Source organism: Branchiostoma floridae, chromosome 15 (assembly GCF_000003815.2).
Source record: "Branchiostoma floridae strain S238N-H82 chromosome 15, Bfl_VNyyK, whole genome shotgun sequence".
Classification (NCBI taxonomy): Eukaryota; Metazoa; Chordata; class Leptocardii; order Amphioxiformes; family Branchiostomatidae; genus Branchiostoma; species Branchiostoma floridae.
The window spans coordinates 7,122,492-7,144,885 of record NC_049993.1 but is presented as its reverse complement, the minus strand read 5'-3'; the positions used below and the strand labels follow the sequence as shown (position 1 = coordinate 7,144,885).

At 42.4% G+C, this 22,394-nt stretch overlaps 2 protein-coding genes across 8 annotated transcripts in view; one reads left to right on the top strand and one right to left on the bottom strand.

The window, feature by feature from the left end:
- LOC118432046 overlaps nucleotides 1-12,553 on the bottom strand; it is a 26,886-nt gene extending 14,333 nt beyond the window's left edge. The window contains exons 1-3 of one of the 4 annotated variants that reach the window (XM_035843551.1): nucleotides 12,480-12,553; nucleotides 9,765-9,850; nucleotides 8,717-8,795 (exon numbers count right to left, since the gene is read on the bottom strand). In XM_035843551.1, coding sequence (XP_035699444.1) covers nucleotides 8,717-8,756 — 40 coding nt within the window. In that variant the 5' untranslated portion in view covers nucleotides 8,757-8,795; nucleotides 9,765-9,850; nucleotides 12,480-12,553. Of the gene's footprint in view, nucleotides 1-8,716; nucleotides 8,848-9,742; nucleotides 9,851-12,479 lie in introns of all 4 variants that reach the window. The other 3 variants (XM_035843550.1, XM_035843552.1, XM_035843553.1) reach the window with 3 other exon arrangements.
- The window catches only part of LOC118432023 (pregnancy-specific beta-1-glycoprotein 5-like), a 24,865-nt gene extending 2,471 nt beyond the window's left edge, over nucleotides 1-22,394 (top strand). Inside the window, exons 1-8 of one of the 4 annotated variants that reach the window (XM_035843506.1) lie at nucleotides 11,627-12,265; nucleotides 13,700-14,047; nucleotides 16,176-16,469; nucleotides 18,841-19,152; nucleotides 19,671-19,994; nucleotides 20,213-20,816; nucleotides 20,998-21,087; nucleotides 21,581-22,394. In XM_035843506.1, coding sequence (XP_035699399.1) covers nucleotides 12,127-12,265; nucleotides 13,700-14,047; nucleotides 16,176-16,469; nucleotides 18,841-19,152; nucleotides 19,671-19,994; nucleotides 20,213-20,556 — 1,761 coding nt within the window. In that variant the 5' untranslated portion in view covers nucleotides 11,627-12,126 and the 3' untranslated portion in view covers nucleotides 20,557-20,816; nucleotides 20,998-21,087; nucleotides 21,581-22,394. Of the gene's footprint in view, nucleotides 1-11,626; nucleotides 12,266-13,699; nucleotides 14,048-16,175; nucleotides 16,470-18,840; nucleotides 19,153-19,670; nucleotides 19,995-20,212; nucleotides 20,817-20,997 lie in introns of those variants that run through there. The other 3 variants (XM_035843508.1, XM_035843507.1, XM_035843505.1) reach the window with 3 other exon arrangements.

Below are 22,394 nucleotides of genomic sequence, written 5' to 3'. Positions count from 1 at the left end.
ACTATTCCACTGGGACCCTCTAGTCACTTGGCATAACAACGTTTAAAGCAATGATATGGACATAGTAGCCGTGCCGAATTGGTTGAACGAATCAATCAATGGCAAGTAGTGTGTTCCTTTCTCCTACCAAAAGGTGTATTGTTGATGATGATCCTGTCACCAGCAATGCGTCAAACATCATTCGAATGTTTCCCCTGAAATGTCTAGTCCAAAAATTCTCATATCCTAATGTGAATGATTTGAGACATGACATAAAGGAGAGCTACCATAACCATTTAGTATCAGTGTTGAGACTCAATACATCAGTTTTGATTGTTAAATCGTGATAGGAATAAACTCCTTATCTGTGTTGCTCAGACTAAAGGCTGGCGGAGACTTGAAATGTTCAATCGGGGCTCGCTCCTGACAACGGAGGTTGTGCTGCAGAGAGGTCGTGCTAAATTAAACCCGGGTCCTTGTAGCACAAGGGGTAGTGGCCTCACAGTCGGCTTCCAATTAGCTGGTAACTGGGAGATCCCGATTCAAGTCCTTAGAAGGGCATCTCGTTGTGAGGATTTTTGCAAGGATGGAAACCCGTAGATTGTTAGCTGACGTGAAGTATTCCTAAGTCAGGGTATGCATGACTGTGGCGCCCAGGCACCGTGTTCACGTAATACCGGGACAAAGGAGGTCAGATGAAGGGGATTCTCAAACCCACAAAGGACGTCTAGTCTGATCCCTCTGGTCACGACGTCTGGCCGCCAGTTCTGATCCTGGATAGATCATGCTTTACGCCCGAATAGAAATTCCTACTTAGACTTTGTTGATTTTAGTGACGCTTGACTGAAGGGATTGCACAGTTGGAGCCAATCTAAAAGATAAACTGTGGGTCACTACTTCAAACATAGAGAGGATCATAAGGTAATCAGCCGGACTTACACCGGGTACCATAACCGATAGAGTTAGTGCGGCGCTCACAGCTAGGTCACAACGGCTGGGCAACAGTTTTTCGCCAGGGATCATTAAGGCAAAATTGCTTATAAAACATTTAAAGTGCACAGTAAGCCTATTAACGTCCACAGGGGGATTAATTACACCATTGCGCGATGCACGTGAAACCAAAGCAAGAGCGGCCAGTGCCGTCTTGGATACATGAAAAATCGCCAGCCTATTTGGTGGTGTAAGTTTGTATCGATTGGACGGCTTTAGCTTTTAAGTTGGCAGCTCAAGTGATGTCCTTTTGTAAATACGATGTTGAAATGTCTTCGGTGTTGTGACAAGAAATAAGCGCAGTTCCTCAAGTTGTGAGCAGAAGACATTCTCTGAAATCAGATTTCACAGTCCTTGTATTGTATGAATAATAAGGTATCAACGAAAACGCATGATTTGTAAACTGCAGTGTAGGTGTGAAATTAGACTGAAATTGTTTGCTTTCCTGCGTAGGTGTGAATTTAGAACCCCCAAATCCCCAGTGCATTTCTGTAGGAGGTTATTGGTATAGATTTCCCCTTCTCCGTCATGAAAGACCACTTATGTTGCTCAATGTTCATTTCTCCTCGCTGCCTTCAGGTAATAAGTGCCCTTTCAATATTGTTTCATGATTCAATGTGCTGGGGCTGCAATAATACGGCAACAGAAACGCAGTATTAGCATTGAGACAAACGCGCCCAAATACGGTTCACAACTCAAGCGATACGTCTGAATGTTTCTATCACATAGTTTGCCGTGGATATCGTAAATCGTTCGCGGAATGAAATATATCGCCTGAGCAGCTACGGGAGAAATATGAAGCACCCTTTCCTAGCAATAATGGTCTGTAAATCAAATATGTACCTGTAACGCGTAACATATTTGTAGTTGGCATGCGGGATTGCTACCATTCATTGTTGTTGATCTTACCTCGGTACGAGCGAAACGCATCATTCATCAGATTGAATGAAACAGCATTGATTTAAGACCAACTAGGAAGCGCGGGCTCTAGCAAGATGAGGTTATCCATTTACAGTGCGAATTTGCCACACTGCCATAACTATTCTACCCAACGTTATTACACCAAGTAGCAACAGCAAGTGGCACCATAGCCGTAAATGGTAAAAGCATCAGGATCCGGATTTCCCCCGGAATATAGTAGGCAAATGAATATTCCTACTCAACTCCACATGATAATGACATTGAACAGATTTGAATCAACCTGCACCGGTATCGTTTGATTTCTTTATATTTGTTGTTGCATACCCGGTAGTGAGAACCATATCCTTGCTACTAGAACAAAACCGGCTATCACAGACTCTTATTCTACTTTGTGCTGCAAAGTGTCTACATGAGATGGCTTTCGGGGAGCGGTGACAGATATCGGTTCCTAGTTCATTGGGACAACTGCTAGAAAAATAAACTTTGTGAATTGATAAATACTGCCAATGTGGCAATAAAATTGTGTTTAAAAAATCCGTTAAACGACTGACCAACGTTAACTTCAGATGTGATGTATGATTCAAATACACAGGTCTTTATACATCTAAGAGAATTATGGTGTGGACATGTAGGAAAAGCTCACTTGTCATGAATCGCGACATGTCTGTTATCGCCAGTGTAACTTTGTGAAATTCTGATCAGTGGTGTGATTCTTCCCATATATGCTTCCTGTTAGTCGTAATCCTGGAAATCCGTGGTCTTGTTGCCCACATTTGACGGAATATATATTTTCGGTAGTAGTTCCCAGCTCACGTAGCGACGCTGGGAGAGCCACTACAAACCATCAGATAGGATAATTGGATGGTGCAGCCTGTAAAGTAGGAAGGGACGCAAAGTATCTGTTTTATCATCTGAAGCTATTATATAGTTTATATATGTGAGCACTGCCAAAACCCTTACACGTGGTTATGCATGTAAAGTGTGTCCTCACAAATGTGAGCTTCAAAGGTGCCGGGACTGGTAATTGCACCATATACTTCATAGCCAAGCGTGCCTCCTGCGTTTATCAAATGGCCACTTCGTGCTTACAAGTGAAATAATATTTTGCACCAAATGCTCATATTCTATAGATGTATATATCTCAATAGACAATCGTTTAAATCGCTAATTAAGACATCTTAAAAGTAACGTTTTTATTTATACACAATCCCATGACCGACCACTAGATAATTTGCTTTGGTAGAACTGCTCGAATCTTTGTGTTGGAAATTTAAATGGTGTCATCTGACGCTGAATCCAAATGTATAGTTATCTTACATAATTAGCGGTTAGATGGTCGACTGGTTTTGCCATCTTTCACCATCTAGTATCTTCCACACATACATGTATTAGTTGAAATTGCATCCTAAATAACCCGTTAAATCCAATGGAAGTACTACCGAGTAAACTACGAACCAAAGCATAAGATAGGTTGCTAACTCTTGCAGACTGGAAGATGGCCTTATCTTCTAAGGTCTCCTCTGACGTCATTGCCAGTAAGATCGATGTGTAACTACTGTGCTCCGCTAAGTGCTGTTTCAAGTGTAAACGTTTATGATCCTGAAATCTCTCAGTGACTAGAGAACGTTTAGTGACTTAAAGCTACCGATAAAGCTAGTCTATAAATTTACCGTGAACGAAACTTGAGTAAAGGGCCTTGAACTTACTCATAACGACCGATTTACGGTTATTAAATACTGTTGCCAGGTTTCCAGTATATGATACATGTGGGATGTATGAAGTATGACATGGTGTGAAGCTACCCGGTACAGATGTTGATTAAAGCGAAGCAGGTTGTGACTCCGGTTATTAGTTATTATCCCTTGTCTTTGTTTCATAACTGTTCCAAGAAACGCTAGTCACCCTGCTGCCAGCTTATTAAAGACTTCGGTTTCAATGTAGTCTGGAGGCAATTATAACCCTTGCTTTTTGTATCAATTGAAAAATAACTAATGCGCAATTCAGACATAGGAAGGCTTTATTATCTGACAGCTAAGGGAAAAGATAACTTGTGCGATGTCAGATCCTGGTGGTATTTCATCCCAAGAGGCATTTAACAATACTCCTTTCTGCACGTACTGCTTGTTAATGGCATTGAGGTACGTAAAAGGTTGGTCGCAAATTCTGAAGAACCTGTTAGAGCATATCATAGAAGCCTGGAGATAATTTGTACTTTTGTACAGACTAAATGCTGAGCATATGTTGCTCCCACTACATCAGAGATAAGAAGCAAAATCAGAACCTCATGAATCAGTTGAAATGCGTCTTAGAGGTAACGGCGAGAAAACAAAATTGTCATTTGGGCAGTACGGAGTCGTCATCCCATCATTTGTTAAGCATAATCTAACACACTATCTCGTTTCTTGACTGATCAGTGGATAATTAAACGAATCAGTATGCAGGAAATACTCATGCTCAAAGAGTCTAGCTTTCAATAGACCATTTGTTAAAGATAATATCGTTACCATCGAAAAAATCTACGGCCTAATCAACCGTACGTCTTCGTGCAAAACCTCAAATTATTATTTGGGTGACCTTGTGCTAAAGTCTTCTCTTAAGATTGGCCCGGTTTTGTTAAGGCGTCAACGCCCAAATATCGTCATACCCATCTTCTTGTGAATGGATAAATATACACTGTGTTGTCAGTGCTGCTTTGGGATGCTTCGGACTCCTACAACTGGGGAGACAATCATGTTGGGAGGGTAGATGACAGAGACAGAAGACGAAAGACATACCATTTATCTTGGGAAAGCTTTCTTGAGCCATCTTCAAAGTTAGGGCATCCTTTGCCAACTCATTTACATGCTGCCCAGAAACCTCTTTACATATCAAAGAGCAGCGGAAATAGGATTCTTTCAAAGGATGGATTTTGCTACCAGCACCACCGCTCGGGTGGTACCATAGGAAAGCACACAGTATGACACTTGATGTATCGGTCTTAAAGCCAACCGAAAAGAGCCAGGACGTTTTACTGAAGCCATCCTATCATTCTTTGCTCAGGCTGTGGCTTCTCAACAGGGGTGCAGGAAAGCAAAAATAGCATTGCCAGTCAAGATGATTGGTTAAAAATCATCTTTATTCCACACAAGATGAATTATACACACTAAAACCTAGGACAGCCCTTTGTCTGATTTTCAGGAGGGCGCAAGGTATAAAAGGAATACAATGTAATAGGACAGATTAAAATCGTTTAAAAACATTAACGTTACATTTCATTAAAAAAAAACAAGAATCACAACTAGTTTCTGTAGACAAACAGTCCTGAAGTACAGTCCCATGTAGGCGTGTTTCGGGCACAGTAGATAGCATAGGATGCACAGAGTGCGCACTTTCCCAGTCTACTCTTAAGATGTCTCACTTCACGGTCTTTGTAACTGACCGGACAGAGTGACTTCAGCTTTGCAGTGTTCTCGCCGTTAATCCAACCTCTGCTCCCTACCTCAACTGTGACAATGCTAGCCCTGTAACTACTGTGCGAGTTTATTTCATTGATAAGACATTCGTATTTGGCCATTTTTCTGTCCTCGGCGTGCTGTGCATTCTGCTCAAATGGAACGGTAAGTTCAACCAAGTTCAGTGTTTGTTGTACAGGATCCTGAATGGTGATGTCTGGTACCAGTGAAGTCGGCAGGATGTCTGGAGGGACTGTTGTGTGCGTTCCCCCTTCGATGAAGTCCTGGCTCAGATCGCACCTGATTATGGTCTGTGGGTTTGCTTTGGCGTGCCACACTTTGAGGGTGGTGACCAGTTCCCTAAGGACACTGTTATGTCGCCAGGTGTACCTGTCTTTAAGGGCTACTGGGCACATGTTGAGGACATGACACAGAGTTTGTCGTCCTTGGCAGAGTGGACACTTAGGTGACAACATTTTCCCCCATCGGACTAGATTGTCACGTGTTGGGAGCCAGTTTAACATTCCGTTTAGGGCGAATTCATACTTACGTCATCCACGAATCCACCTTACGTCAGTCTGTTCTTGTTCTACAAGTTCAGCCCAGCTTCCCTGTACTTGGAGAGATCTGCATTTTTCTTCTATTTTCATATCCTCTTCCTTTCGCAGGCGGGATTTCACCTTTCGGCACACTTTTTCCTTTGTATGATTGTTTACTTGGGTTTCATGAGGTTCATTGTCCATGACAGCGGTCAAGGCTTCTTCCACAAGTGTGTGACAGATAACTGTACTTGTGGACTTGCGTCTTAGCGCTGATTCTCTCTGTACTTTGGCCGCTAGTGCATTCTTAACACTAGGGTCACCCACTGTCATAGCTGAGGCAATGACACTGGCGTGCTGCTGTAGGTAGATCTGTTCCACTGAAGTGAGGCCAAGGCCTTGACTGTGGTATAGTAGTCCAGGGTTAGCTGATCGTATCATATTTGCCCATTTCTTCAGGTACTGGGTGACGCTACAGTTTAACTCAGTTAGATGTGTTCGCGAAATGTCATGTACTGTCAGGAGGTATCTGATAGCACCTTGAACATAGATCCTGTATATCTCACATTTATATTCACCACGAATTGGGGATGCGTCAATGTTCATCATTATTCCATGTGATTCGTCAGATCCTACGATAGACTCCTTCAGAATGGTAGAGACTGGACCTGAAGAGCCACTAGCTGTGATGAAGCCGCCCAGGAATTTGAAAGGGGTTGTTATGATGTTGTCAATAGGGTGATAATTACCTTCTACAGGCAATTTCACATTTCCAGAATCCTATATACACAGTGAAGGAAATGAGGTTTGAAAGGCCGTGCCCTTACAGTCAATTGCAAGTACGTTGAACACGCTTGCAGCTTACATATTCGTACCTTGAGGATAGACAGTAAAGAGTGATATGATGTACCGATTTGGATTAGGAAGCTTTTGTTTTCTTTTGCTTTTGATCAGTCGTTGCTTTGAAACTAATCTAAATCACATGCTGCATAGCTAACGTTTTCAAAAGCCAGTACAGCAAACTTTGTCATATTTGCACTTCAATTCAGACAGTTTAGTCCTTGTTTACAGACGATACGTATACGTTATATGCGATGGTTTTATATACGTTCCCGGTTTTCAGGGTACTATCTTCACCGCGAACGTAATATAACCTCTTCTTACATTCAAACCCTGCATGCCAGTTTCAACCGCGAACCATTGCTCCATTTTCTCCATACCATAAGTACCCGCAAACATATGCCCTTTTACAGTATCTCACGGATGAATACCCATTGACAGTTGACACCGTGAAACAACCTGCCATACAGCCATATTGCACGAGCAGTGAAGAAAGGAACATCAGGCGGCTTCTCCCTGCCCCCGCCGCCATTGCTCTTCACGCAGATTATCACACATGCACACCTGCATACAATTATGTCAAATAGTCCCCTTTCAGAGCGCTGTAGTCGACATGCTAGCGTGTTGGATCATTTCAAGCATAAATTGCATAAGTCTGTCTATGGGTTGACACGCGGTGCCAGACGTCAGTATGCCTGTATGACACATAATTGCATTGGACAGGTAAATACTATGAGAAATGATTTAACTCGTTAGTAGGAAATTGTCTTTTCATGATTGATTCGGTTATTCGTCAAGTAGCGACACTAAAAAAGCTGATTGTTTGTAGACACAAATCCAACATCTGATACAGTAATCCAGAATGAGCCTTGGGAACATAAGATGTCAGATCTTAAGTTGTTATTCTATTATCGTCCTAACCATGTACATAATGTTCCTCTATAAAGGAAGACTTGCAATTTTGACCATTCATTTTCCAAAGATCCCAATCATAAGCGTTGATTCCCACGACTGTCAGACACAAAAGTAGTGGGAGCTAATATTTCCAGAAAACACTTTGCAGTATGGGCCATCACAGGTTACCTCACCATCGACCTCGCTTTATGCACAAAGCCTTCACTGCAGCAGCTGCTAAAGATTAAAGATTTTTAACATCTCAGGAGTCACATAGTTGTTATGGCACGGCGTAAATGCCTTTTGTGTAATTGGATGGGGCACCCATGACCTCTTCAAAGCATTCAGGAACGCAAAGTATCTGTTTTACGGCCTAGTGATGTTGCGTGGTGTCGTATATGCGTGCACTTCATACCTTCTAAGGCGTGCCTGTGCATGTAACTTTACCTGCGCAATTGGCTGTCGTCTGGAAGTCTGCGAAACTAACTTTATCTGTTGCCAAAGTTTTTCCACTCCATATTGGAAAATAGTTTGACCAGTTATATCAGATGTTGCTGTAACTCAAAACTAAACTATTACATTTCTGTACGTTGCGATGCACCACATAGCAGGGGGAGGTGGGTTTCTTTTTTAAAATCAAAATTTTTGCTTGTTGCAATCCGAGTATGACTGTATGTTATTTGTTTCTGTAACGGCCATACACATTGAGAAGTACAACTGGCGGAAACCTGTGATGAAAATTTTGCACAAGATCAAAATTACCTTGGAGAAATAGAAAGTTTTCAAGTGTATTTCTATTACAATACCATCGCAAACAAATCCCCGAAGATATATGATGTTTTTAAAGTGCATTCACACTGTAAGTGTGGAATTAGATATGAAGGAAATGTCTTACATTTGATTTGAAAAACAAACACATCTAAGCCAGTGTATTGTTTTGGTAAATCCTGATTCTTTCTTAATTCAACGTGATATCTATTACGGTTTTTGTGTGATCCTTCTAATCCTGATTGCATATCCGCCCTATCTGTTGGTGTCACCTTACATAAAACCTGTTACAACAGCTTATTGCCTGAGCAGTGAAGAAGGAAATAGCAATTGGCATGTCAGTGCCTTACGCACCTTTGCTCTTCAGCATGTTTCCGCAGGCGCACAGCGGCATACGACTGAGTCAGGCTCTCCCATCCAAGGCACTTAGAATCTGTGTGATGAAAGGTTGTTGAAGTCACCCAGAGACACGCCGGCGTATCACCCTAATTCAAACAGAATTGCATAGTCTACACACCCAAGGCAGGGGATTATCCCTTTCTCCTAAAAATTACCTATAATTCGATAACCAGGCAAATGAGCACCATCCATCACTCTGCGGTCTTGTTAACTGAAACAGTCGCCTAGCTGTGGATTTAAGCGGATTATGGGGATTCTAGACGCTTCTAGTTATCAACGGGAAACTAATCAATCTTTGTTAAAGCCTCAAGATCCATATTGGCGCTTATCTAAAGCAAGCAAGCTACTTAGGTGCAGTATACGGCACAGCATATCGTAAGTTCCATAATGTATACTTGAACTAAATACATTTTCCCTGCCATGAATACTGTGCGAACTGGATGCAAGCGATTCTGACAAGAACAAAAGAAAAGTTCTGGGTCTGCAAAGTTCTCAAGCAATGTTAACATTGCTCACTTTGGAATTTTCAGCACGTTTCAAACTGTTCAGCATGTACACCAAGATCCTTGACACTGTGCGGTACTTCCGTAGGGAATATCGTTGCCGTTGGCAATGGTGATTATACCGTAGCCAATAACAAACGTGGCGACTGTGTCAGATTAGATAAAGACAGGAGCCGTTGGGCTGGCTTTAATCTCTGACGTCGGCTGATGTGATGAGAATGTACGTGGTCTGCAGGGTTGTGGTAACGACAGAAGTTCATGCGGCCCACATTATTACTTTTCTTTGATATTATTTAGATTGGAAGTCAACCCAATGTCAGTAAACCTGGGAGTACAACAAGCCAAACAACTGAAGCGTCCATAGACAACAAATACAGAATTCAATTTGACACCACTGGAACAGAGAAGCTAAAATGTATAACCTTTTAGCTAAAACCAACTAAGTGATACATAGAGTACTTGGGATAATATTGCAAACCTCTTGTTAAGAATCCCCACACCTTGTAATATGGAGAACCCGTTGTAATAGGGTGATTTCCTATTTTCCGATAAGTACAGGGCACGTCTTCCGGGAGTCGATGACTACCTGGAGGGAAAGAGGCAAGTCGGATCAATGCCATTGTAGACACCTTATTACTACAAATCATTGGACATTTCTCTTCTAGTGCTTTGCCGAAGGAATGGATTAAAAGGAAAATTAATCAAATTGGTTCTACTCAACTGAAGCTGACCTTCAATTATTCTGCCGATGGAGTGACTTTATCCTTTTCCTAACAAGCGTGGGAATATAAATACGGTCTTTTGCCATTATATCCAGAAGTAATCTTCAAAAGATATCACAAGAGCTAAGACGATGGTTCTTTCAAATTCAGCTCTACGCCATGGTGCTAACAGCTCTGGGACGTCCCATATTGATGTTGCAGAGGGTAATTAAGTTATTGAATTCAAATAAGTTTCAATTAAGGAAAGTCACGTGCTGTGCCAAACTGTTGACCCTTGAAATAAGACATTAATTTCTTGACAGATGCCTGCCCGGAAGGAAAATCAGCCACTACTACAACAATATCTCCTCATTACCGATCTCCTTTGTAATTTTGCTGCGTCCTAATGCCTGATGCTGAATTACAGGACCTTATACCAGGCACATATCCCTCCTATTAGTGCTTGTTATCGAACGGCTCTCTACTTAATAACCTCATAGCAGCCGAAGTTAAATCAAGGCCGTTAGAAACGTCATTCTTTTTAAATTACCACCGGCAGGGTCAAGATTACTGAAGCCTCCAGACAAGACTCCCGCAATCATGATTTCCCTCCACCGCCGGTAACCTGTTATCAACGACCATGGGGCTGATATTGGAGGTGATTTGGGCCGACAAAGTTTTCTCCATATCTAATCTACAATATCCACCATACGGCCAGAGGGCTTGACTAAATCCATCGGCTGAAGCACTTCCTATAATCATCGAGGATCCAGCATGATTTATTCATTCAGCACAGTTCTATCAATGCCTGGCCTTAGGAGGTTGAAAACAAGATAGTGATACCCTCGACCTGGCGCTCTTGCTCTTTGTCCAGCCTGAGTGAGTGACCTCATGAGAAAAGGTGCTGTCCTTGGTTCTGACCATACGGATACTTAGCTGCCATTGATGCAGACGTACTGCTTACGTTAAATGCACACAGACTAGTACTGTGAAGATGACAACTTCCCAGTGCTCTAGGTATGTTTCCGTTGCATGAATAGTCTAGTCATGTCGTATACACGGTCAGTACTAACGGATGGACAAGGGTTTAGTAGAAGATCAATACTTGAATCCCGGCCAACAGTGCAACATCTGTTAGCCTGCGAGTCTCCGTGGCAGTTCGCACGTCCTAGTAAACTTGGACATGCATTTTAGCGCATGATGTGCTGCATTCTGTGGTGTATGTGGTAAATTCCTGACCAGGTGTCATACTTTAATGATTTAAGACGTTTGCTCGACGGCGGGCTGAGGGAAGGATAAAGAGGTTTGCCGTGAGTACAAGAATGCAGAGCCACTGAAAGTAGACCAACAACTATAGCGAGATCCCTTTGTGTTGTTCAATTGAGTTAAGGCTCGTCTTCCATTTTACCTTACCCACTCCATGAATGTTTTAACAGTATGTATACAAAATTAAAGGTTTACCAATATAATTTATACCATCCTTCACCTTTACTTTGAACCACACTTGATCAATCGATTATTTCAATCGGTCGCCTGGACATAAAAATTCCCTTTGCCATTAGCAGTGACTAAAACTTTCAAGAGATTACCACTCAATGATCACTGATTATCGCCCACTACATATATATACCTCTGGATGTTTGTCATTCCCTCTGCTTTTCATAGGCTAACATTTTTTAGATGATGTACATCTACATAGTGCAAATCTCATTTTCTTCATTGCCAGCAGTAAATGTTTCCTACGCGACCCTTTGGGAATACAAATTACCAGAATTGTGTGACACACATTTCTTAATTTGTGCCTCCGTGTAGAGGCTGGGCTGGCAGCTTGATGATGAGGCACCCAATCCTGCGGATCTCAATTTACATACGTTACGCCTCTCCTGAGGGGCAGTGTGGAAGGCCAGGAGCATGTGTTTCTCCTTCTGGCCGACACTTAGTCCAATAACGTGACTCCGTGCACCTGGCAAAATAACGTGTGAACCTTCTGTTTTATTAGGAAGCGTGGGACTTCAAAGATCAGGAAACCGTTACATGTGCGGATCTTAGGTCGACTGCCTGTGTGATGAACAGCCTGGCTGAAAGCGCAATAACGCGAAGACGAGCGCCATCAGCGTCTAATAGGACTATCAAGATTTGAGGAATCTTTTTTGTCTTATTGATGGTTTTCTTGTCACCCACGCAGGGTTCTCCATTATTTCGGGTGCCCACGAACGTCGCCATTGCTGCAGTGATGGAGGTGCCGATGGTTGTCTGTGTTCTCATGGCGATTCTGGCATCTTCCCTCCTGTCTACAGTAGGTGAGTGAGTGACCTGTTTTTCCACGTCATGAGAAGTTGTTTGGCATACAAATTGCATTTACAAACAGCGTTTTGAGGTTGCGTAGATTTTACGACATCGTGTTATCTTCATCAGCCAAAGTTGGTGTTATAAGATTGAGCTTTATCTAATTACCCCCTCTCTTATAAATACATTTATTTCATTTGCATTTAAATGATAAATGAGATGTCTTACCATGTGTATGTAACTGTTGCTCTGTTCTGTGGCATCAAGAGTCAAACGGTTCTTATCATCGGAAGTACAGCTACCTGCAGCGAATACAAAATGTAATAACAACAGATGCTTTGTAAGTCATCAGTCTGTGCTGCGTTAGGTTAATGCAATTGCAAGCGTAAGCACTATTCCAAGCCTTGGAGGCATCCTTTTAGCTCTAAGTGGGACGCGCATATAAAACAAAGCCCCATCATTCAAATGGCCAACCCAAAGACTAAGATGTAGCAACGAGTCGTTTACCAATTGCATAGCAAAAGGCTTTTGACTCCACGAATATCTTTAATTCTTCGCGAGTGTCGAAAAACGCTCACTATATTTCGTTGTTTGTGGCACATCAAGTATCATTGTTTATCTCTCATGTAATCTCATATAATTCTAAAACTATTCAACCGTTGAGGCACCCCGGAAGACCTGCAAAACAGTATCCTACAACCATATCGGTCTTCTGTTCTTCTTAGTAATGTTTTACTTAGTATCACGCCTGTTCATTCACTGATATCATCCTGTGATCTTTTCCATCTTTTCTATTACCTACCCTCACTCTTCTTCCCTAGACGGTTTCTTGCATGTTTTTTTGCTAGTCTTGATTAAAATGTCACGTGGCCATACCACTTCAGTTTTCTTTTCCTTACTGTGGTTGTACATAAGAGGGCTTTGTATGGTTTCAAGGCTTGCAGGCCGAGCATATTGCAAACCTCCCTGCAGGCATACTCATTCAAGAAACGTAAACCCATAAAGAGAAACATGCGGTTTAATATATGAACTGACGTCATCTGCCGAGCTGAACACGCTGAGTCGACACATAGCTGTAGTGCCTCTGGCGTCAGAGTTTTGACATCGGATGCTGACACATGGAAACTGTTGAACATACTTATGTTTCAAAGTCTGAAGCATTCGTAACGTTCCTCATATGATCATAACCATGATAATACATCTGTCATATTTAGTGCATAATCCATGTTCCCCTGTTGTGTGTGTTTGGGATAGGCATAAATTTCCTCAGGTAAAAAAAAAAATGGGTGCCTGACTTCGGTCGAGGTAAAAGTTGGTTGAAGGAGAGGGATGGGCTCCGCCTTCCAATAACTTGTCCTAGTCACAGCGGATAACAACTCACTGCCCCTACGGTATTAAAAAGGCTTTGGGACTACCCTTTTCACAATTTTTGTCATATTTCCCACTAGCAATCACTGCCAGTCCGACCGTGTCTGTGAATATCAGCACAGTGGTGGCCACAGAGGGGGAAACGGTGGTTCTTAGGGCTGAGTTCAGCCCGGACTACACGGTGTTCGCCCAGACGTGGAACAAGCTGGTTGGTGGGATGAGAGGAGTAAGGACAGCTGTGTACATGTACGCCTCCACCACAAACACTTCTATGTCACTCGGAGCCTTGAAGGACCGCGCCAATTTGGATTCGGACAGTTCCCTGAGGATCATGACCGCCCGGAAGTCTGACGGGGGTCTGTACGTGCTGAGTAGTGTGCTAGATGTGGTGGGACAGGAGGATCACTACGTACAGCTCACCATACTGGGTATGTCATGAACATTAACCACTTTTACTATATATGTAGCCTGCATCTTAAAATCGGGAGGGGGGGTGGAATACGGTCATACTACCTGATTAGAGTCTACCACAAAACAACGGCTGTCATTGCTATGGCCTACAACCATCCTTTGACATGAGAATCGTTGAATGAAAAATGCACATTCTTATACTAGACAGTCAAGGTCTACTCATTTTATTTCTGGGTATAGAAAAAAGTTCTACTGCAGTATCATCTTAAAGCTGGCTGTGTGACATATTACTATCGGGATATCCGGTCAGTTGTAGCAAATGTCTTCTCCTCCAACACCAATTTATATCACACATGCCGTGAAATATTGGCGCCATGTAGGTCATTGCAAGATCGATTTTTCTTGTTATACCATAGCTTCACCGAGAGTGAACGCACGCGTGTGTGAGTCTGTATGTATGTGTGCGTGTGTGTCTAAAACACCTCATGATATTATCTTTTCAAGTGCTAAACCATTCAACAATGAACACGCCCGTCGTATGTATTATCATATTCAATATAATAGAAAAGTGGGCTCTTTTGAATATTCTACGGCCATGAGGAGATAAGAGATAAGAGAAGGCTTAAGCTTATGACGACACAGTAAAAACTTGATCTAGTGACGGGCGTGACTCTAGGATAATCAATGTGTCTCCCCGGATGTATTGACCTAAGGTTGCTCGCGAGCAGGCAGATATATGGTCATTGGGGTTGGCAGCCATATGTTGGAAGACGAAGATCCTGGTAGCGCAGGTGGTTCCTAACATGTAAGACATCACTCTTAGGAGTCCATGGCATTTATGACAATCTGTTCTCCAGTATGAAAGGTACACAGTCAATACGGTGCATCGTATATCTCTCTGCTGAAGTAATATATCTGCCAGAGGGCTTGGGCCTGTTTTATATGTTTAATATAAATACCTGCACGGTCATTTCAGAATACATATATTACCGGATCTTTGTGCTATAACTAATTAATGAGGGTTTATAGCTCAGAATCTAATAAAGGGGACAACTACGCCGTATGTCACAAGACGTTGCATATCGAATTCTGGGCGTTCCTGAATCAGCGTTTCAAATACATAAAAAATATAATTAGATCTAGAGACAAAAAGGAGGTCATCAATATCTAGTTTGCATCAGAAAGGGCATATGGGCTTTGAGGAAATTGTTTTATTGCTTTGTATCTACTGACCTTGATTTGGAGACAAATCTGAGTCAGTAAATTTCCGGGTTGCAACTTTCACACCTCTCCTGAAGGATTTGATATTTTACTTACGAAGAAAGTTTGCTACCAGTGTTGGGTATATCTATAAAAGTCATCAGATATTGCCTTTCCGGCTTTCGATCAGTCAATTAAAAGGAGGTGAATCAAATAACTAAGGAGAATTGATTGTCACTGCAATTGCATTGAAGATGTTTATAGCCACACGTATTATACTCAGAACACGTCAGGTTATTTTCAACTTCGTGTATGAAGATGAATAATTTTCAGAGATGGCAATAAGGTCGTTAGCTATGTAGCATAACAAGAACAAATATAGGCAGTGCGTGGATCTGTTAGAGGCATGTCTTTCTCCACGCAGATGGTAGCAGTGAATAGAACAGTTACCGAGTCGGTATGCCCCAGCAAGCGTGCAAATTGCCTCACGGTTCCACGTCAAGTATAATCGATTCAGAAATATTACTGAAAGATCTTACAAAAAACTGTAACAAAATTTAAACGGCTACATTTTAGTTCAGTTGAATTGTTCGATTGATTCATAAATAGAAATGCATTCAATATTTTCAAATGATAGTTCAAGGATTATGGTCATCGAGGTGAGTAGGCTTCGTGAATTCTGATGTGGTACGGTGCGGAGCGGTACGGTGTTGTTTAGTGTGGTATGGGTGGTATGGTGCGGTGTGATGTGGTGTGGTGTGGTGTGGTGTGGTGTGGTGTGGTGTGATGTGGTATAGTATAGTATGGTGTGGTGTGGTTTGTAGTTAATTTGGTCTGTTCTAGCTTGATCTTGCCGGGCTGGTCTCTCTTAGTTTGGGTTATTTTTTTTAGGTTCGAATGCCACAGTAGTACTCGTAAGAACTTTGACAAAGTCTTATTTTTCAGTTTTGCCAACCGTTCGCATAACCTCGAAGAGGCCAGTTGTTGCCATGGAACACTCTTCCGTCATCCTGAACTGCACAGTCAACCACACCAGTTCCCTCACCTCTCCACCATATTGGGAGAGCGACCAACTCCAGGACGTCTCCCCCCACTTCCTCGGTAACATGGAATCAGACGACAACTACTCGCCATGGCTGTTCCTCCCTAAAGTCTCGCGAGAGCGTGCGGGAAACTACTCGTGCGTGGCCGAGCACGTTATGGGCACGACATCTGACAGCGTCTACGTGACAGTCCTATGTGAGTGGTTTATTAAGTCGCAGCTCGATGTTTACGCTGATTGACCGCCTTCAATTTTTGGTGGATGGTCAATACTTTAAGCCTCCTCCCTATAATTTGTTAACGGTTTTCCATACTCTCAAATTAGGGATTCTGTCTGCTTTGAAAAGACGGACGGCAGAGGATTTGCACAACTCAATTCAATTATACGTTTTGGTTCCCAGGGGGTGGAATCATACATAAGGAATACGGCCTAAAGCCTAGCCGAAGGCGAACAGAATTGAATACATACTGCACTGAGCATGACTGTCACAGTTTACAGTCACATCAGGCCTGCAATAACCTTGATGATAAACAAGTCGATAGGTCAAAAAGCAACTTCTTTTGACTCATGGCCATAACAAGTTGCCAATACATTGACTTGGACTATGAGAGAGACTTGCCTCAATCCTCCTTTTACGTTATCGCATGTTGTATTTTGGAACAAATTTCCTTATCGTTACAAACAGCCTTAGGAGCACGCAAGACGTTATCCTAGACCGTTATTTATTGAATGCAGGTCTGTAGAATTCATGTTATGGTATTACCGAGAAAAGCTGTGCTGTCAATGGCAGAAATGGGGTGATTAATCATTTCTCGTAATCAAATACACCTCCGGGCAAACCATGTCATTGTTTTCTTCGATATATCTCCTGATTAATGATAACCACTGCAGCTCATGAATTTGAAGCCAGCTAGATAGATGCTTTTTATTTCCGGATTAGAATGGGAAGGCCGTGAACAGTATCTGCGTCAGTGAGATAAAATAGTCGCTGAGTCTGTTTGTGAACCGTCCCTAATAACGTTCCTATTTCCGTAAGATTGTTGGTTGACCGGACTACATTATCAAATTGCCGTTCTACCATGTACCAATTCATAACGTTCAGTTGCACTTAAGCCTACGAAACATAAGCCTGGTAAGCCTGAAAAGAAGCTACAGCCCGCTGGCGACTAGCCTCCATAGCAGGCTTTCTGGGGCCTTTTTTGGCTCATAATACACTTTTGCTGGCCATTTCTATTTGTACTGGGTCGCTGATTGCTGGCCTTTTCTGATTGCCGGCCTCCGAAAGCCTGCACAGAAACGCTGCTTCAAAGTGATATCAAAAAACGATTAGGGCGATTAGCTAGGAGGTGCGAATTTCCTGCCTGCCGTGGACGGCTAATAAACTGCACGCATCTCCACTGGACAGAGTTGTAAAATGCTTGCAGCCGACATGCGAATTGCCTCTCACTGAGTTGTGAATTATTCCTAACGTATGTGTTAATAGGGCAGATGAATAGCTAATCGTTTTTTAATATCACTTTGAAGCAGCGTTTCGGAGGCCGGCAATCAGAAAAGGCCAGCAATCAGCGACCGAGTACAAATAGAAATGGCCAGCAAAAGTGTATTATGAGCCAAAAAAGGCCCCAGAAAGCCTGCTATGGAGGCTAGCTGGCGACGTTAACCACAATGATTTTCACTGAACGCATTTCTGGAAAAGATTGTTGTACTCATGAGCATCAAAGACTGTAGTTGAGCATCAATGACTGTATTTGATTGGTACGCAGCTAATAAGTTCATTTCAATGATTCTCTGAAAGGCGTTTATTGGCTTTGTTTGCCAAAAAAGTTTCCTTACTGACAAGACTTTTAGGTTTCATTGCAAAGAATAAAACTTTCAGGCAAACGACGAGCTAAACCAAATTGTCATGATGTATATACAGTTATAATCCATCATTGTCCTCTATAATAGTTCGTGATTTATTGGAATATTTATCTCAAGAGACAAGCCGATTCATCTCTTCCTAAATTATATGATAACATATTATCCTCGTGTCAAATCCATCTGCTGACGATTTATGACTGTAAGCACCACCTCCTAACTGCGGCATGTGTTGGAAGTAGGAAAGTGGTGATATATGGTAGGGCATCTGGACTTGTGGGGATGTCCCCGTAGCTCAATTGGTAGCAGCCTCACAGTTCAGCCCCTAGTTCCACACAATTCAATTGGCAATTTGACCTGCACCCATCTTTCGGGAGCTATCGATGTAAAATGGGTGTGCCGTGTTTGAGAAACACGTGCAAGGGAGAGGGCTAGCAACCTCTCCCCGTAAGCATATACCCTACTACCAAACGAAACTTGCTTACCTATAGCAAGTAATGGCCTGACAAAACAAACTAACAACTCAAGTAGCTTGGGTAGAGGGAATTGCTTTATAGAGAGCCATAAAGGCTGTTTGACAGACATTATCTCAATCTGGTGATGAGTTGAAAACACCATTATTGTCTACAACAACTTATGGAAATCTGGATAGTCTCTTGTTAAAATGCAATAATAGCAGTATTGATATTATTGTTGTTATTGTTTTTGTAGACTCGGCAAAAATCGTGGAAATAGTAGAAGACAACAGAGACAGCGACAACGTCGTTCTTCAGTGTCTTGCTGAGGGCAGCCCGTCCCCCCGAGTAGCCTGGTACCGAGGCTACAGCACGCAGCCTATCGTCACTGCCATGGGCACGGGGACGTCTCAGCGCCTGGGCCTGGTCCTGTCTAAACACCACAACACCACCAGCGGACAGTACAGGTGCGAGACTACCAACGGGCTCTCCGGCAAGGACTCCAAATCAGTGTACGTCTCCATTTTCCAGAAAGCTGTCACCGTTGTAAAAGCTGCTGAAAGCACAGGTCAGTTCACTTACAATAGGCACTATATTTTGTCATTTGAGACCAAACAATATAATGATAGCATACATATATACAGGGATGTCCATTGATCCTGAAGAGCACCAATGTCAAGGATGTTCCCTGAAAGTCCCCAGGCTGTGAATGCGTTTCACTACACTTCCTATATGCATGTGATGCAAATCCAACCAAGCCGCAAACTTGCAAACCAAACTCCCTAGTGAATCTGGTGATCCATTAAAAGCTTTTCCTCATGTCAGATCTAGATACCCGTTGTCACGAATCAGTCTAGCTTCTAAATCTCTCCTGTTGTGCAACATCCCCGTCACACATGGATTTACATGACGATGGCCAGTAACACGAGATCGATATCATGACTAGATAAAAATAACCCAAACAGCGTGCGTGAGAGTAAAACAGCTTAATGTGGTGGCAAATTTGTATGCTAGAAGGTGTATCAATGTAATGAGACGTTGATTCCTAGTTCTCATGTTGTATTCAAAGACATGTTTTCATGGCAGGAATTATCCGTGTTCAAGAGGGAAGTCTGCTGCAAGTCATCACCTTCACTGGCATTGCCGCGGCATCTTTGTGCCTCCTCCTGGTGGTCCTTCTGGCTGGGTTCATATTCTGCAGGAGGAGACCACAACTTCAGCAGCAACAGGAACTGGAGTACACATTGGATACCCCCAGAGAACCGGAGTACATTCCCATGGAGCACGTGCGAAATAACACGTCACTTCCGGTCGATTCCAACTATGAACCCGTGGATGAGGAGGTGACATCATCTTCCGACATGTTGGACTCTCCACTTCCGACACAGAACGGCATGGCCTATCAGTGCAGTAAGTTTAACTATGGCAGTGCGCTGTGTTGTTCAATCTGTGGTATTGCAGTCACTTTTCTAACAGTTTTGGCCAACACATTTTGTTCACCCTATGTAACATTAGCAAGTTAAAAACTAGTTACAGGCAAACATGGAATTGAAGCCCAAACTACATACGGATGTATTATACACAACGTACGTTATGCATTCACATTCCGTTCTTAATGTTTTGTGCAGGGACGTTTTACGCCAAGGTCATTGTGCCGTACTTCTCCCATCAGCCGGGATTTCTGTCCCTGGATATCAATGACTATGTGGAGGTGGTGGATCAGACCTCGTCAGGCTGGGTTTACGGATCTATAGGAGACAGATCCGGGGTGTTTCCCGCCACGTGTGTGGAACCCATCAACAGGACTGACAAACGGAGGAAGAAGAGAAGCAGCTTTGGAGACAGGCGAGCACGTGAGACTCCTCTCTTAGTCCAGCTTTCTCGCAAGGCAGCGGATGACAACAAATTGTACACGGGAGACGACAAAGATCATCATGACCATTGTAACAAACAGAATCCGTCAGGATCTTGAAACTCACAACTTTGTGTTCGGAGGCCGGGTAAACTTTCTGTTTTTGCTGTGACTCAAAGCCCTCACCTTCACAGAGAAGTCAAATGCATGTGTGTGCATCAGTGTGGTCATCTTTTCGTCCTCCGCAACTGTTACTGCCTTAGATTAATGTGTACGACAAGGACGAGACAAAGACAAAGCCTGGGTTCGTGACCGAAACTGACCAGGCGCAAACTGACCAGGCGCAAACTGACCAGGCGCTGGAATGTGGAAACTGTCAGGTTTGTTTGTTTGTCTGTTATTTTGTAGTAAGTCGTTTGCAACGCAACGGATAAAAATATTTGTATCACATGCCCAAAAATTATTTCACTATAAATATTATAGATGATAGAATTTCTTTGTAAATCTATCTCTTAATGACATGTAGACGTACAGAAATCATCACCTTATCTACTTCAGCAGGGAATAGGAAGAACATCTGTTGAGTGAAAATAACGAAATGGGGAGTTGGCAACTTAAGTCCTCTACTCAAATACTGGAATGATGCTAAAGGTATTACCTTGCTTTTTATATACGAACATGTGTTCTGTAAATGAATATAGTTGAATAGTCGAAAGTAAATACATGTAACACAGAATCGTCCAATACCGGAACTAAAATTCTTGGCAAATGGACATCTAATACACTAATAGGCTAGCCCTTGAGGCGTCGCCAAATATGATGTTCCATAGGGAGGCAACCCTAGATCTAATCTTGTCAGCCAACACGAACTCTATTAACCTTGAATTAGGATGACCTTGCCTCTTGCCACTGCACTCAAGGCCAGTATAGACTATCTCCAACTTCAATCCTATCTGTGCAAAACCTTTCCAACTGGGAATTGATTACAACTTGTAATGTTACATAGGGAGTCCTTTTGTTCTATCAAAGCATTGCAAAGGAATATATAATAATAATAATCCGTAGCATTGTAAACGTTATCATACTAAGTATCTTTGATACAATCGTTTCTTGAATGTTCCTCTTCTGTCTATATTTCCTCCAGATACACGCCTGATGCTCAAGGAAATATTCCCGTACAGTGATATGTTGGAACAAGACTTCGTCAAGAAAATTGGTTTCATCAGTTGATATCTCCTTTGAACATTCACGAACTAATGTCAAACTGTCCATATCAATATCGACTTATTGTGTATGTCTGAAAGGATCAGTACACGTACTTTTTCAGTATCTAATGTGTCTGTTTGAGGCAATAAACAACGCACCATCAAGATAACCCAGTGTCAGCTTGCATTGCGCCGGGCATGTGTTTTGTAATGGACCTCTCAATTAAAAAGCAATCTAACGAAATGGCGCCATTACGTTTACAGCCGCCGGAACCTATACTAGAAGATGTGGTTCAGTAATTGTCCTATAATCTACCATTAACGGGCGGTCCGTGGGGTGTGATTAGAAAGGATTGTCTATCACTGAATGATGGACAATTTCCCTCCTATCAACACTTTAACGACTTCTGAGGATTCCATTACTTGACTAATTGGTACGTGTTGTTATTTCAGAATTATCAGAGATAATGGGTACTTAAGAATGGATAAATTTAGTTTTATGCCCTATTTTCTCTATCATTCATTGCTTCTTAACAAGCGCATCTTCAAACTGAAGACTCCTGAAGTACCTAAGCTTTTACTTATTTCCATTCGATAAACTATCTCAAAATTTGACGATTGTAAGATTGGTTGTTTACTAAAGGCTTTGTCACGTGTTCATTGTACATGTTGTTGGTAATATTGTGTGACTGTGTTCAATTATATTTATGGCTTCATTAATGTTTTTGATCCTACACTTTTGTGATGAATAAA